Here is a 14192-nt window from a genome sequence, read left to right as displayed (position 1 = left end):
CCTGCCCTGCATGGCTGGGCCCTGTGAGCGGAGCTGCCACTGGGACGTGTGGAGGAGGATCTGAGACCGCTGGCATGGCATGGCCAGGGGCTGTGGGGTTCTGCAGCCGGGGCACGAGACAAGGGCAGCCGCTGGGGACGGGCTACGGCACCGCTCTGCCGTCACCCGCCTCGTCACGGTGGGGACGGTGGCTGGGGGATCAGGGGGCATCGCTGGCCGTGGCAGCGGGGCAGGGTGCTGCTCTCAGCATGGGCATGCGGCCACCTCTGCAGTGCTCCTGGCTCAGCGCTGCCCTGGCTGCGGCCCCAGGCACTGGCCCTGCCTATGCGTGGCAAGCATGCCTGCGGACCTGCACAGGGCTGCCTGCGCCGGGGTTGCCTGCACAGGGGCTTTGACGCAGGGATCTGCCTGCAGGAGGAGTCGTCTCTCTGGGCATGGGCAGCCATGGGCAGCCCCATGCACGGGCAGGCAGCGTGCTCACCCCGCTGCAGTGCTGTGCTGTGCTGTGCTGCCAGGACGGCTGCCAGGGCCACGGCTGCCAGGGCCACGGCTGCCAGGGCCACGGCTGCCCTGCCAGACACCCGGGCCTGCAGAGCCCCGGCCCGTGCTCTGCGCCTGCTCCAGCATGGGGCAACCCCATCGCTGCCTCCCATGTCGCCAGCAAAGGGTCTTGCGCAAGGTCCCAAGGGCAGTTTCATCCGGGCAGAGGCTGGAGCAAGCCCCGCAGAGCAGAGCAGAGCAGGTAGCTGCAGGCTCCTGCCTCCATCCCTGCACTGCCCATGCAACGCATGCCCTGAAGCCTGGTCCCAGGACGTGGCAGTCCCAGGGAAGGGCCAAGCCCCCAGCGCTAGGCTGGTGGGTCTGGCCAGGCTGCAGCAGCGAGGCCAGGCTCACAGGGGCCAGCGATGCACCAGCCCTGGGGTGGGCTTTAACGGTTCCATTCCTCCGTGCCCCAGCAGAGCCGCCATGACCCACCGCTGCAGGAGATCCTCTGGTCTCTGGAAGGTACGGGAGCCTGGGGGGGACCGGTGACGCAGCCTGATCCCCGTGAATGCCCGGGCATGGGGCTGCAGTGTCTGCTCGGGGCCTCTGCACCCCTGACTCCCTCCATCTTCCCCAGATTGTGGTGTGGGATGAGGCTTTCTTCCAGGGCAAGAAGCACGAGTTCACCGCCGACTGCTACAGCACCCCAGAGCATGGCTTCAGCACTGTCCGCTCCTGCAAGATTGAAAGCGGGGCGTGAGTGGGGGTCACAGGGGGCTGCCACCCCACGGTGCTGTGGGACCCCACAGTTGGAGGGGGGTTGGAGGATGGAGGTCTCCGGTGCTTTTTGCCACCCGAGCCACGGGGCTGCCTCCTCCAGGGAATGGCGTCGTCCCCATGAGGCACAGCGGGCTCTGCCCTGGGTGTGAGTGGGGTGGTGGGTGCTGCGGGGGTTTCACCCCCCCTCCCGCCCCCGGCAGGTGGGCAGGCTTCGAGCACTGCGGCTTCCAGGGGCAGCAGTTTGTGCTGGAGCGCGGCGAGTACCCATGCTGGGAGGCGTGGAGCGGCAGCAACGCCTACCATGTGGAGAGGATGTGCTCCTTCCGCCCCATTGCCTGTGCTGTGAGTGCCCCCACCCCGGCTCCCCGCTGTGGGGCTGGCCCCTGGAGCCCACTGCCGGGCTGGTCCCTGGAGCCCACCACTGGCCGTTGGCCGGAGGGCCGGGCAGGGCAGCCATGCTGATGCTGTGACCCTCTTGGTGGCAGGACCATGGGCGCAGCAGGCTGATGCTCTTCGAGCAGGAGAACTTCCAGGGCAGGCGGGGGGAGCTCAGCGATGACTGCCCCTCACTGCCCGCCCTGGGCTGGGGCAGCAGCGCCGTGGGCTCCTTCCTTGTCCGCTCCGGCGCGTGAGTACCCTGGGGGCTTGCACCCTGCCAGGACCCAGCGCCAGGGGCATGCACCAGAGCTGAGGATGCTCTGGCAGCTGCCAGCACCCTGCCCGCTGCCCAGCGCCCGCAGCGCAGGGTGCTTCATGGTGCTGCCAGCCCTGAGCTGCCGCCGCTCTCTGCTCTGTCGCAGGTGGGTCTGCTCACAGTACCCGGGGTACCGGGGCTTCCAGTACCTCCTGGAGAGCGACAGCCACGCGGGCGAGTACAAGCACGTGCGGGAGTGGGGCTCCCACGCGCAGACGGGCCAGGTCCAGTCCATCCGCAGGGTCCAGCAGTGACTGCCGGTGCTGGAGCCACCGTGCCGCCGGCCGCGCGCACTGGTCACTGTCTCTCCCGTGGGGCGGTGGGGGCAAAGCTCAATAAAGGCTCAGTTGTCCAAGGCGGCACGCTGGCAGTTGGGGAGGGGGTGCCATGGGGCTGTGTGGCCAGGAGCGATGCTGTGCCTGGCACGGGGGCTCTGCAGGGGCAAGGATGGGGTGGGGGTGAACGACCGTCCTTTTCTGCCCCTGCAGCCAGCACAGGCATCCACATGTCCCTGTCACAGGCAGGTGAAGCCCCTGCTCGGCTCACATACGGACCTGCAATGCGGCGCGATGGCCTGCCCTCAGCCCCGCTGCCAGCCCCCCGAGGAGCTGCGGGGCCAAGGGCCAGGGCATAGCGGTCAGGACCAGCGCAGGGGTGAGGAGCTGAGCACTGAGCCAGCGGGAGCAGCAGTGCAGCCCTTGCACAGCGCTGCGCATCCCGCCAGCGAGGACCATGTCTGTCCTGTCCCTGCGCCAGCCCAGCTGCTGGCTCAGGGGCTTTGCAGCACCCACACATCCCTGCCACCCCGCAGACCCCATCCGCTCTGCCAGCACCTGCCCAGGGCTGTGCTGCAGCTCCAGCAAGGCTGAGGAGGACACAGTGCGGCCATTGCTGAGCCTCAGCCTTGCTCGGGAGCTGGAAGGAGCTGCAGGATCCAGCAAGCTGCAGCTGCACACTGTGCACCCATCCCCACACCCGCGCACACCCCTGCACCCATCTCTGCACTCATGCACACCCATGCACACGCCTGTACCCACACAGACACCCCTGCACCCACGCCGGCTCGCAGCACCTGCCAGCCTCGCAGCACCTCCCATGCCCAGAGCAGAGCGGGCAGCCCAGGGCAGAGGCAGGCAAGTCCCTCTGCCCGCAGCGGTGCAGAGGACCAGGCCAAGCCTTCCGCTGGCCCTGGAGCAGCGAGGTGACACTACGGGCTTGCAGCTCCACGTTTGCCCCAGCAGTGCAGTGGGAACAGGCAGGGCCTGCTCCTGCCTGCCTGGCCCTGGGCTGTCGCTGCAGGAAACCTGGGGCAGAGAGAAGCCGTCGGGGGCTGCTGATCAACCATCTTCCTCAGCTCATGAGAAAGCGGCGGTTAGCTGAAGCTGAAAATGTGACAGGGAAAGACTGGTTTGGAAAGATTTCTCATTTCAGAAGAGCTCTGGAGAATATGTTTGACGTGATGAAAATGTCCCATCCCTGACATTTGCAGCAGAAGGACCACCATCAGAGACAGTGCTCTCCAGGAAGGGATTCTCTCCTCAGGAAATCATAATTAAAAATGCAGAATAGAAGTAGAAACAAAAAGTTTTGGGATGGGCTGAGTGAAACCCTCCTGCTGCCCCAGGGCAAACCCGTCTGAGGCCGCCAGTCAGAGAGACCTGGAGGAGCAGAACTTCCTGGCCCCTCCATGGCCACATCTGGCAGGGACCCCCGTCCTGGCCAGCCCACCCTGCCTCTGCCCAGCCCCAGAACCCCGGCGGGACACAGGGGGCCGGGAGTGGGGCCAGCACACAGCCAGGCATGGCGGGCAGCTGGCATTGGGACCAGCGGGCTCCCCGGGGACCCATTGAGGACCTGGAGAACAATGCAAGAGCCCAGCAGCTGCAAAGTGCTGCAGAGGGCCCCCCCCAGCAGCCCACCGGCCCCCGGGCTGGGGGTCTGCCCTGCTGGGCATGGCGGGGCAGGGCAGCAGTGCTCCCGGTCCCCCTGTGCGCTGGCACAGCGGCCACGGACATGTCCCCCCCAGGCTGAGCTGGTCTTTCTGCCATCCCACCCAGCACAGCCGGATCCTGTGCACCATGTCCCCGAGTGGTTTGCCCACAAGCACTGCCTGCCCAGCATCCCCTGCCCCGTGTCCCCGACCCCACGTCCCCTGTGCCACCCCCATGGGTACGGTGTGCCCACGCCACCCCAAATGGCTGTGGGGAGCCCGTGCCACCACGGTGTCCTGGCGGGGAGGTGGGGACGGGGACGGTGGCCTTGGCGGGGGCTGCAGAGGGGTGGGCGTCCCCGGGGGCTGCCGCAGCAGGGTGCGGTGAGGGGCGGCAGGAAGGCGGGATGCGGGGAGGGGGGGAGGGAAGGTGACTCGGCCGCGTTTCCAGCATTAAAATTTAATGGCAGTTGCAGCATCCTCCTGAGCCGTAGGTAGGGCCGGGCGGGCCCGGCGGGGGCTGCGGGGAGGAGGAGTTTGCATGGCAATATCTTGCTCAGGGATGCTCTCTGGAAAGCTCCAGCACAAAGAAGCTGCACGGTGGCCAGGAGCGTGCGGAGCCCGGCGGTCCCCGAGCCCACCCTCCTCTGGAAAGCAGGTAAAGCCGCCCTTAACTTTTCTCTCTGCTATTTCCCGGCTGGGAATGTGGCTTCTCTCCTGGCGCTGGTGGGGTCTGGGGGCTCGGGGGCGCCAGGAGGAGCCCCGGAGGTGCCCCCCCCCCCCCCCCGGGGCCTGAGGCACGGCCGGGAGCAGGCAGAGATGCCGCCCCGGGACACGGCTGGTCCTGCGGGCATCGCTCCCGGGAGGCTGCGGGGCCGCCCGATGCGGCTGCTCGGCCACTCGGTCTCCAAAAAAATAATGCCCCCCCCGACCCCCCAATATATTCTTATTCCCCCGTTATAAATAATTCCCACGCGAACCCATGCGCAATGGCAGGAGCCACCAACTCCTCCCAAGGGGTTCCAGGCCGGGGGCGGCCTGGGCCCCCCTGCCTTTGTTCGGGGCAGGAGCAGCAGCGCATCTGCAGCGTGCTCCCGGCCACAGACCCGGCCTGGTGGGCGATGCCCGGTCTGGCCAGCGGCACCTGGGCAGCTTGGCTCCCGGGCAGCTTGGCTCCCGGGCAGCTTGGCTCCCGCTGGGCACCGTCTGCAGCCCCTGTACCAAAATTAATATTAACTGATGCACCACTTGTTTGTATTTTTTTTTCAGAAACCTCATCAAGAATAGGGCTCGAGACAGGTAAATGGATTCTTGCCTGATTTTCAATGCTCCTGGAAGGCAATGTAGCCAAAATGCTGGTTTACTTCTTTGTCTTGAAACCACCATTTTCTCCTAAACCTGGTGATTTTAGGTAGGGGATTAGAGGAGAGGCTGGGGCCAGCACCCCTCCAGGGCGCTTCAGCACAGCCCTTCCCCTGCAAAGAGTTAAACTGACAGATGCTACTCGGGCTCCTTTTGGGGAGCCATTTTCTCTCCCTCATTGTCTCACCGCCTGTTTTGTGTGCGAGTACATCCTGCCCCGGGGAGCCAGGAGGAGCCCAGAAATCATCAGATTTTCTGTCGTTCCTGGGCTTGCAGGGAGACTTTCTCCTCCCACCTTCTCCCAGGGCTGCCCAGGCTGCCCAGCCCTGAGAGCTGTAGACAAAGGGAGGCAGTGCCGGCACAGCTGCGGCAGCACCAGAGCCTGGGCTGTGCTGGAGCCTGGGCTCTGCCGGGTGGCAGCGAGGGATGGGCAGCGCTGGCAGGGCTGGGGCAGGGGGGCATTGGTCCCCCTGCTGGGAGCCGGGGGGTCGGGGGTGCCCAGATGCTGCATCTCAGAGATTGCATCTCTGGGCATGGGCAGCAGAGCAGCCAGCACTGTGCCTGTGGCGCGGCAGGAGCACACGGGCAGCTTGTGGCAATGGTGTGCCTGTGGCACGGCAGGAGCACACGGGCAGCTTGCGGCGATGGTGTGCCTGCTGTGTGCGGGCAGCTTGCCTGCTGCCTCACCTCCCTGCTCCTGCCTGCAGCGGAGATTGTGCTCCCCTCCATCCTCCTCCTCACTCGGGGGGGTCTTTAGCTCCTGTTTAACTCGGGTGCTCCTGGGTGGTCAGCCCTGGGGGCACCATACATGCCACCAACCCTGTGTGGCAGGGGCAGCTCGAGCTCATTGCCACTCGCCATGCACAAGATGAGCGTTTGGTTAAGTGCTGCCTGCACAAAATTGTTTTTCTCCCCGCTGCCTCCTGGGATGTGCGTCATCGCTGGGCGAGAGAGGCCATCCTGCAGCGGTCACCCCATGCAGGCACGTCCCCCCTGCCCCACCACAGGCACCTCCTGCTTGGATCCAGGCAGGGAATCCATTTGCCAGATGCTCGATGGCATCTCTGGTGCCTGACACTGCCCACCCCCCTGCCGAGCCTGAGCCCAGCCCCATGGCAGCTAGTTTGCAAATGCTGCCTGGACATGCTGTCCCCGTGGGAGGGACTGTCCTGCAGGCAGCGCCTGCAACATGGGGTGACAATGAACCACAGGAAGCAATATAGTGGCTCCGCAGCTGAACTGCAGAGTCATCACGGCCCAGCTCCCCCGGGACCTGCTGCCATTGTGGCTTTTCCACATGGGCAGGGCAGGAGGAGGGCAAGGCAGCGCAGGCTGGCTGCGGGCGCCGGCTGCGTGCACCCACATCCCTGCAGATGTGGAGCAGCACCCACCACGGCGCGGCTGTGACCGCTGGCTGCTCCGCTACAGCCAGCACCTGTGGCAAATGGAGGATCCAAGTGACACAGTTTAACTGCAGGGCAGTGGCAGTGGCAGGCAGTCCCTGACCCTGGTGCAGGGAGTTGCAGCAGCAGACAGGGATAGACAGTTTGGGGCATTGCCACCATTTCTGGTGTGGTCCTTCCAGGTGCCCCCCTTGCCTGGTGGTGGGTCTGGGTCCCCCCCTAGGCTCTGCAAGGGGATAGGCACAGGGGGGAGAGGTGGCATTTCCTTGGGTACTGGGTGACCCTGAGCAAGCGGCGGGCAGCCAAGCAGACCACGTAGGGAGCAACTGCAAGTTCCCACGGGGACCATGGGCTGGAGTTCCCCGCCTCTGCCCTGCCTGCCTCTGCCCCTCTGCTGCCTGCAGCAGAGCCCAGCACCAGCTGCCTGCAAGCTGCAGGAGCTGCTGTGAGCATCCGGGCGCCAAGGGGCAGTGCTGGCGTTGGGGGGGCACCTGCAGGGCAGGGGGCTCACCCGCTGCGGGAGGCAGCTGGGCATTGCCATGCTGCCCTAAGGCAGTGTCAGGACAGGGGTGTTAGTTTGCCTGAGCTGGGAAGACACCTGGGCTCGTCCCCACTCCCTGGGGCAGCCCAGCACGCAGGAGGGGAAAGCTGTGCGGGGCAGGGTCAGCCGCTGGCACGGCATGTCCCCCGCAGAGCTCTTACATCCCTATCCCACAGGATCTGGCCCCTTCCTTTGCCCCTAGCTTTGGGCAGTGCCCAGCCACCCTGCGGGGACCAGGAGCGGTGCCAACAGTGGTGGGATTCCAAGCAGAGGCTGCTGCCTCGGGGCTTTAAACCTGGAGGGATGGGGAGCCGCAGGGATGGCAGGGCAGGGGAGCGGGGGGGAGGCTCTGGCTGCATTCCTGTCTGCCCTGCCCTGCCTGGCCCTCCTGCCAGGCTCCCAGTAGCACGATGCATCCCCCACCGGCTCTGCTCAGCTTGGCTCTGCCTGGGGACCATGGCGCCGCATTGCTCTCCCTTGCTGCGTTGGTTGCTTTCTTTTGCAGCTGCTAATGACTGACCTGAGGTCTGTTCACACACAGTCCCCTGCGTGGCCTCCGCGGCGGAGCAGCCAGACAGGACGGGGGGACATTGCACGGGACTCGCGTAGCTGGTGACCACAGGTAGGACCCCCAAGGGGATATGGACAGTGCCAGCCCCATGCTGGCCCCACCCCTCGTGACCTGGGAGGGCTCTGGGCAGCCAGGAGCCAGCCTTCCTCCCTGGGGTCCCATCTCCTCACGGGCTCTCCCCGGGCTCTGGCTGGGTCCATGGGGTCACACCATCCCCAGGGCCACCTGCATCAGAGGATGTGTCCCCCATGCATGCCCAGCAGTGGGGAGGGGGCGTCTGCTGCGCTGTCCGGGGTCTCACAGCATCTCTGCTTCCCAGTGCCACCAGCCCCAGGGGCACAGCCCCAGCTCCTGCCCATCCAGACCGGCTGTGCCCAGAGGGGAGCCGGGGCTCAGGGAGCTGCCATCGCCACCCATGCACAGATGCCAGAGCCGGGCCAGCCACAGCAGAGCAACACAGTGCCAGCTGCCATGGGCCGGAGCCACGAGCCCAGCCACCCCTGGGGGACACGGCCGAAGATTCGGCGGTGGTGACATCTGAGGACACGGGTCTGCGTGTGCATGCGGTTTTCCTGCAAGGTGCTGGGGTCCCCTTCCCTCCTGCCACTCCATCCCAGCCAGACCGAGCGCATGGGTCTCCCCCTGTGCCCTCCCCAGCAATGGGCAGGGCATGGGCAGGATGAGACCTGTTCCCTTCACTGAATGCAATGTAGGAGGAGGGAGAAGGGGAAAGGGAAGGGGAAGGGGAAAAGGAAGGGAAAGGGGAAAGGGATGGGAGTGGAGCTGTGCAGCTCTTCAAGGAGACATGATGGCCAGAGCCCAAAGGGACCCTGGTTGTCCCCACTGATCCTACCCGTCCCTCTGCCTGTCAGCAGAGTCCCAGTGCTTTCTGGTCTGAAAGTGCCCTGCACCCAGCAGGACCCTGCCTCTACTCTGCTTTGAGAAAATGCCTGGTTTGTGGAGCAGCCTGGAGCATGGGGAGGGACACAGGCAGCGCATCCTCCTCCAGAGGCACCTGTGGCATAGCCCCCATGGGGCCATGCAGGGCCAACAGTGGCTCCATAAGCAGGTGCGACCATCGTCCCGCTGCCTGCCCCAGCAAGCATCCCCCGAGCAGGTGGGAGGGCTGGGTGTGCAGTGGGGTGGGGGCTGAGGGCAGACACAGCTCATGGCAGGGTTGTGGAAGGCATTACAGCCCCTTGAAGTTCAAAATGGAGAAGCATCCTTGTGGAGACCAGAGGGAACCAGTGCTGCAGGAGGAGGTGACCCAGAGGAACACAGGGCAGAGGGTGCCCTGGGTGCCCCTTCCCAGCCTTATTTCTCAGGGCACGGTTCAGAGCTGCTGCTCCTGCCGCCCCTTGGCAATCATCACTCCTCAGCTGCCCACTTCTGCAGGCAGCCCTGCGGAGAGGCAGCTTCTGATGGAGAGGGGATAAGCTATTGGGCACCTTTCCTCTGCCCCTGTCGTGGTTCTCCCTGCTGGACCTCCTCCCCCCTCCACGGGCAGTGGGAGCTTGGTGGAGATGCAGAGCAGCTGTCGCTGTCTTGGCAGAAGCCCTGCTCTTGCAGAGCTGCCCATAGCCTTGCCCCAGGCACCGCCAGTGATGCTTTTGCCCCTTCCCTCTCTCTGCTTCTTCCAGCCCCTTTAGCATCCTTAACCTGGAGCCTTGCAATGCCATGTCACAGTCCGGCACTGCTGGGATTCTCTCTTCCCGGCAGCCCATCTCTCATCTTCACTGGTACTGGGGCTGGGAAACATGTGTTGCGTGGGGGCACACACTGCTTGGGGCGTTTTGTACCTCACCAGCGCGGGTGATAGGGGCAGATCCCTGCAAAGCATTTAATTCAGAAAGCAGGTTACATTACGCAGGCTAAACCCTCCACTAACATCTTCCCAAATTCAATCCAGTGGCAAAGCCCAAAAGTGCCTCCTGCTCTCCTGAGCCGGAGCCCCGCTGCTTCCGCAAGAGCCAAGCAGACCCATCCCCAGGAAAGCACTCCTCCGCCGGCTAGCCGGGGGGGGGGCTAATGGGGACCGGCTCTGCATGCTGCCTCTGTGCTCCAATATTAACCTACTAACCCACCGGAACCCCTGCCACCCCCTCGACAAGGGGTGCCGAGGGCTGCCGAAGCCCCTGGTGAATGGACTAACACACTAACCGGCTCCAGCGCATGCCCTACTAACTGGCCTTGTCTCGCCTCCCACTAACCGCTGAGAGCCAGCGCTGTCTTTAAAGGGGAACGGAAAAGCTGGGTAAGTACGTTTGTAAGTGCTGGGTGTTGCTGCGTTGGTGACAGGCTGCACAGGCAGGGCCGGGCAGCCCAAGCCCCTGCAGCGGGCAGAAGTGGCCGGCAGACCCTGCCCCGCGCAGGCAGCCCTTGCCGGCGCGAGGAGAGGGTTTCTCCCCACACGCTGTGCCCGGGTCTGCCTGTGGAGTCTGTTGCTGACTAGGAGCCTAAAACGGTTTTATCAGCAGAAGCTTTTCAGTTCCTTTTTAAGCCAGTAGATCTCTGTTACTAACACATTCCTGAACTGAATTAAACAAACTAACCGTTGCTGCTTTTCTCTTCATTTCTCTTCCAGTATGTATGTCCTCTAAGTCAGACCGATTGTGCCATGCTTCTGTTACTAACTGCCTGTACTAATCGTACCTGACTTGTTTCTCTATTGCTACTAACAAATACTCTTTGCACTTTAACTCTCGGATGCTATTCACCATGACAAATGAACAGTGCCTTCCTTCGGGACTCTTGGTTATTAACCTGCAGCAGCCCCATTTTCAGTGCTGCTGAGCATCTTTGTCTCCCATTCAGTGTGATGGAAAGGAAGATGCTCAGGCTGGGGGGGCTTTGAAAATTTCCCTATTGGCCTTCTCTTTTCCAAGAAATCTCATGTGGCTAAATGAGGAAAAGAGGCTGAGAGGAAACAGGACAATGCAGAAACTGTTAATAACAATCGGTAATGGCCGTAAAGGTCCAGCAAATCCAGTTTGCAGAGATTCAGCCAAAAAGCAATGCTATTGCCATGAGCCCCACCGGAGCCCAAGCTCAGGGCTATTCTGGGGCCTCAGTTCACCTGTCATGGGGAATGGTCTCGTGCTGCTCCCTGCATCAGCACATGGGCGCCGGGCAGCTTCAGGGCTCTCCCGGGCTCCTCTCTTCACTCCCTTTGTCTCTCCACAGTTTATCTTGTGACCCTGATGCATGTGGAAGCCGTTGCCGGCAGCGTGGTCCTGACTAACCGCACGGCACCGAGGGCTGCGTCTAACCGCTGGGTTGGTACTTGCAGGGTCCCCCCCCAGCCACGAGCTGAACGGGCAGGAGCAGGCAGCGGGCGTGGAGGGTGGCTCTGCTGCCAGCTGCCTGGCAGAGCCAGGGCACTGTCAGTCTGTGATGGGGCCACAGCCTGTGCTTTGCTTTCTCTCCATCTGTCAGTCAGACAAACGTCCCCAGCCTCTACAAGGATTCTGCCGGGGTTAAGGCTCCAGCATCTGGCCCATCTGTATGGATTTGGCATGCAGGCTAGTGATCTGTGGTAAGACACTGTCAGCGGTAGGTGCTGGCTGTACCAGGAGCAGTGCTGTGATGACCAGCGGGGCAGAAAGAAGCCCTGTGCACCAGGAGAGGACGGTGGCCCCGTGCTGCTGGCCGGGACAGGGCTGGCCATCCCAGACCATGGCTGCTGGGGGGACACAGCAGTGGGGCGGCTGCCTCAACCAAGGGTCAGGGCAGCTCTGTCCAGGGGGCGTACAGATCTGGAGAACATCCAGCTCTGGCTGCTCTCTCTTGGCTTTGGCTTGTGTTCACTAAGCCCTTGGCGAGGACCTCCCCAGATAACTCAATGTCGCTGGCCGGCTTCAGTGTCGCCCGACAGCAGCTCTCCTGCCTGCTGTTGGAAGGCAGCGCTGGAGCAGGGTCCCCTGGGTGGCGAGGTTCATGCCGTGATGCTACCCGCCTTCCGTTGGCATCCCCTCTCTGCACCGACCACAGCCTGGTCCTTCAGCTGGGGGGTCTTGCTGGGCTCTCACGCTGATGGGGCTCCCCTCCCCATCCAGCTCCTGGGCTGCCCGACCTCCACCTTAACCCGCTAACCACAAGCCTCCCTTTCCTCTGCACAGCTGTGACCAGGGGGGTTTTTGGGCTGATGTTCCTATGTTTGATTGAAAGGGCAGGCAGGGTGCTGCTGCGGGCTGGGGACAGAGGGTGGAGCAGAGGCATGAGGAGAGGAACAGAGGCAGGAAGGCAAGCTGGGGTCTGGCAGGTTCAGGGCTCCTGCACAGGTCAGGAGCAACATGAGCATTGAGGTGGGGTTGTCAGAGCCCACGCATTGCGAGGGACTGCCTTCCCTACCCCCAGAGATTCCCCCTTTCAGCTCCAGAGCAGCCTTCCAGCCAGCCCCACGCCCAGGGGGACGTTCCCAGGCTGGTCACCGAGGGGAGCGATGGGACCACCAATCACCCAGATGGCCCAGAGGATGCACTGGGCAAGTGTGACCCTGCAGAAGCAGCAAGTGGTGCCCACGGACCCCTCGGTGGGGACAGGCCACCAGTGCCCACTGGGTGGCTGCTGCCCCCTGCAGAATGACCGCTCCTGGACAGAGGGGGGCTGGGGGTGTGGGGGTGAGAGAGATTTCACAAAGCCAGGTTTCTCCTTTGCTCTGCCCCAGCACCTCAGGGCTCCCTGCCCCAGCTCCCCATTTCCCTCAGCTAGGAGAGGAGTCAGTCAGTCTGTCTGTCCCAGACAGTTTGCTGGTGCCCGCCGAGCTGTCTGAAGAGGGGAGGTGGCAGTGTAAGTGGGGCACAATGTGCAGATTCCCCCTTTACCTGTTGCAGCGATGGCAGGCGTGGGGCCAGGTCACGCCAGCAGCGATGTGGGCAGAGATCCGGGGATGGCGCCTAGCCCTGGGGTGCATCGACCTGCCCAGGGCACGCCAGCCCAAGCTGGCCAGGGCTGCCCCTGCTCTGCCGGGACCCCGGTGCCACCCCACGCCCAGCACGGTGGGAGCGGGCACGGCCACGGTGGGGCTGGGTGCTGGAGCGGGGCTGAGCGCTGGCGCGGGGCGAGGATGCTCTGGGGAAGGGGGGTCCTGGGGCTGCCTCAGTGGTGCGAGTGGGAGTCCCGGGGGTCCCCACGGCCCCGAGGATGTCCCTACTGCCTGTAACGTCTGCTGTGAACATGGCAAGTGTGCAAACAGCCTGCAGTCTGGTGTCTTTGTGGGGTGTGGGGTGCTGGGGGAGCGGGCTGAGGATGGTCTGGGGGTGCCCCAGCTCCCATGTGCACCATACCATGGGGCACAGCGTGGGGTGCGTGGGAGCCGGGCCAGGCTGTTCTCCCCGCGGCCATCTCAGCATCCCGCTGAGCAGCCAGGGCCACCCGACAGGGTGTCAGGGCAGGAGAGGGACGGAACTGCCACGGCCCCTGGGTGCCAGGCGCGGGGCGGAAGGGGCTTCGTCCCGCGGCAGCCGGGGCAGGGAGGGCGCGGGAGGGGTGTCACCCCCCCGGGCACCGCCGGAGGATGGCCCCGGAGCGGGGAAGTGACAGCATCCAGCGCAGGCAGGGCAGGCAGCACGCCCAGGCAGCGCGCGGTGGGGTGCCGGAGCCGCCGGCGGGCACAGCCCCCAACCTGCTTTCACACCCCGGGACCCCCCCGCGGCGGGGGGGGGTGTTTGAGCGGAGAGGAGCCGCGGGCAGCGCGGGGCCGGGGCGGGCAGCAGCCGGGGGCCGCAGGGACACGTCTGCCGGGCGCGGGGAGGCGGGGGGCGGCCCGGGGTGCTGCCGGCCCTGCCCGTGGGGCGCTGGGCACCCGCCGGTACCGGCCCGGCCAGGCCCGGGAGGGCGGCGGCAGGTGGAGCTCGTGCTCCAGGAAAGCCCTGCTCGCAGTCCTGCCCGTAACTCGGCGGTGCCCTGCCCGCAGTCCTGCCCGCAGCCCCGCACAGGGGCAGGAGCGAGGGCAGAGGGACCGGTGCGGCCCCCCCGGGGCAGCCCCGGGAGGAGATGTGCCACTGCTGCCTGGGTGCTGCCGAGCACCCCGGCTCCCCCCGGGAAGGGGCTAACATCCGGCACCCCGGCTGCCCCGCAGTCGCCGGCAGCTCCTGCAGGCTCCTACCCAGCACGGGGAAGTGGGGGTAGGGGAGCGGGGGGAGTCCAAACCCGTGTCTGCAGCAAGGGCTGCGTGGGCGGCAGCGCTGGGGCCTGTGCGTGTTCCTGCCTTGCTCCCAGAGGGGTCAGGCTCAGCCCAGACCCTGGAGCGGGCAGAGGAGCGCGGGAGGGACCTGCCGGAGCTGGCAGAGGGGCAGCTGGCATCTTGCATAGGCCGGGGTGAAGCACATATGCCCCAGGTGCGGAGCAGGCCTCTTGGGCAGGGTGGCAGCTCCAGCTCGGGGCACGACGGTCACGCAGAGCGGGGACGTGGCGCTTGCCTGGCCTTC

At 64.9% G+C, this 14192-nt stretch overlaps 2 protein-coding genes across 2 annotated transcripts; both read left to right on the top strand.

The window, feature by feature from the left end:
• Positions 1 to 960: 960 nt before the first annotated feature.
• CRYBA4 (crystallin beta A4) lies at positions 961 to 2248 on the top strand. The gene is made up of 5 exons (XM_030025132.2): positions 961 to 1005; positions 1121 to 1239; positions 1464 to 1605; positions 1749 to 1891; positions 2064 to 2248. Exons 1-5 carry the CDS (start codon positions 967 to 969, stop codon positions 2209 to 2211), a joined length of 591 nt encoding a protein of 196 aa, XP_029880992.1. The 5' UTR covers positions 961 to 966; the 3' UTR covers positions 2212 to 2248.
• Positions 2249 to 4362: 2114 nt separating this feature from the next.
• Positions 4363 to 13817, top strand: LOC115346465 (spidroin-2-like). Its single transcript, XM_041125909.1, has 2 exons — positions 4363 to 4545; positions 5157 to 13817. The coding sequence occupies exon 2, from the start codon at positions 12345 to 12347 to the stop codon at positions 13815 to 13817; it is 1473 nt and encodes a 490-aa protein (XP_040981843.1). The 5' UTR covers positions 4363 to 4545; positions 5157 to 12344.
• Positions 13818 to 14192: the final 375 nt, after the last annotated feature.

This window comes from Aquila chrysaetos, chromosome 9 (genome assembly GCF_900496995.4).
Source record: "Aquila chrysaetos chrysaetos chromosome 9, bAquChr1.4, whole genome shotgun sequence".
Taxonomy (NCBI): domain Eukaryota; kingdom Metazoa; phylum Chordata; class Aves; order Accipitriformes; family Accipitridae; genus Aquila; species Aquila chrysaetos.
This window is presented reverse-complemented; position numbering and strand designations above follow the sequence as displayed.

Bases quoted from the DNA above. Each gene is read 5' to 3' on its own strand.
- CRYBA4 (XM_030025132.2), top strand. From the start codon at position 967: ATGACCCACCGCTGCAGGAGATCCTCTGGTCTCTGGAAG. The intron at 1,606-1,748 runs GTGAGTGCCCCC...TCTTGGTGGCAG, and splicing joins TCCGCCCCATTGCCTGTGCT to GACCATGGGCGCAGCAGGCT. The intron at 1,892-2,063 runs GTGAGTACCCTG...GCTCTGTCGCAG, and splicing joins TTCCTTGTCCGCTCCGGCGC to GTGGGTCTGCTCACAGTACC.
- LOC115346465 (XM_041125909.1), top strand. From the start codon at position 12,345: ATGACCGCTCCTGGACAGAGGGGGGCTGGGGGTGTGGGGGTGAGAGAG.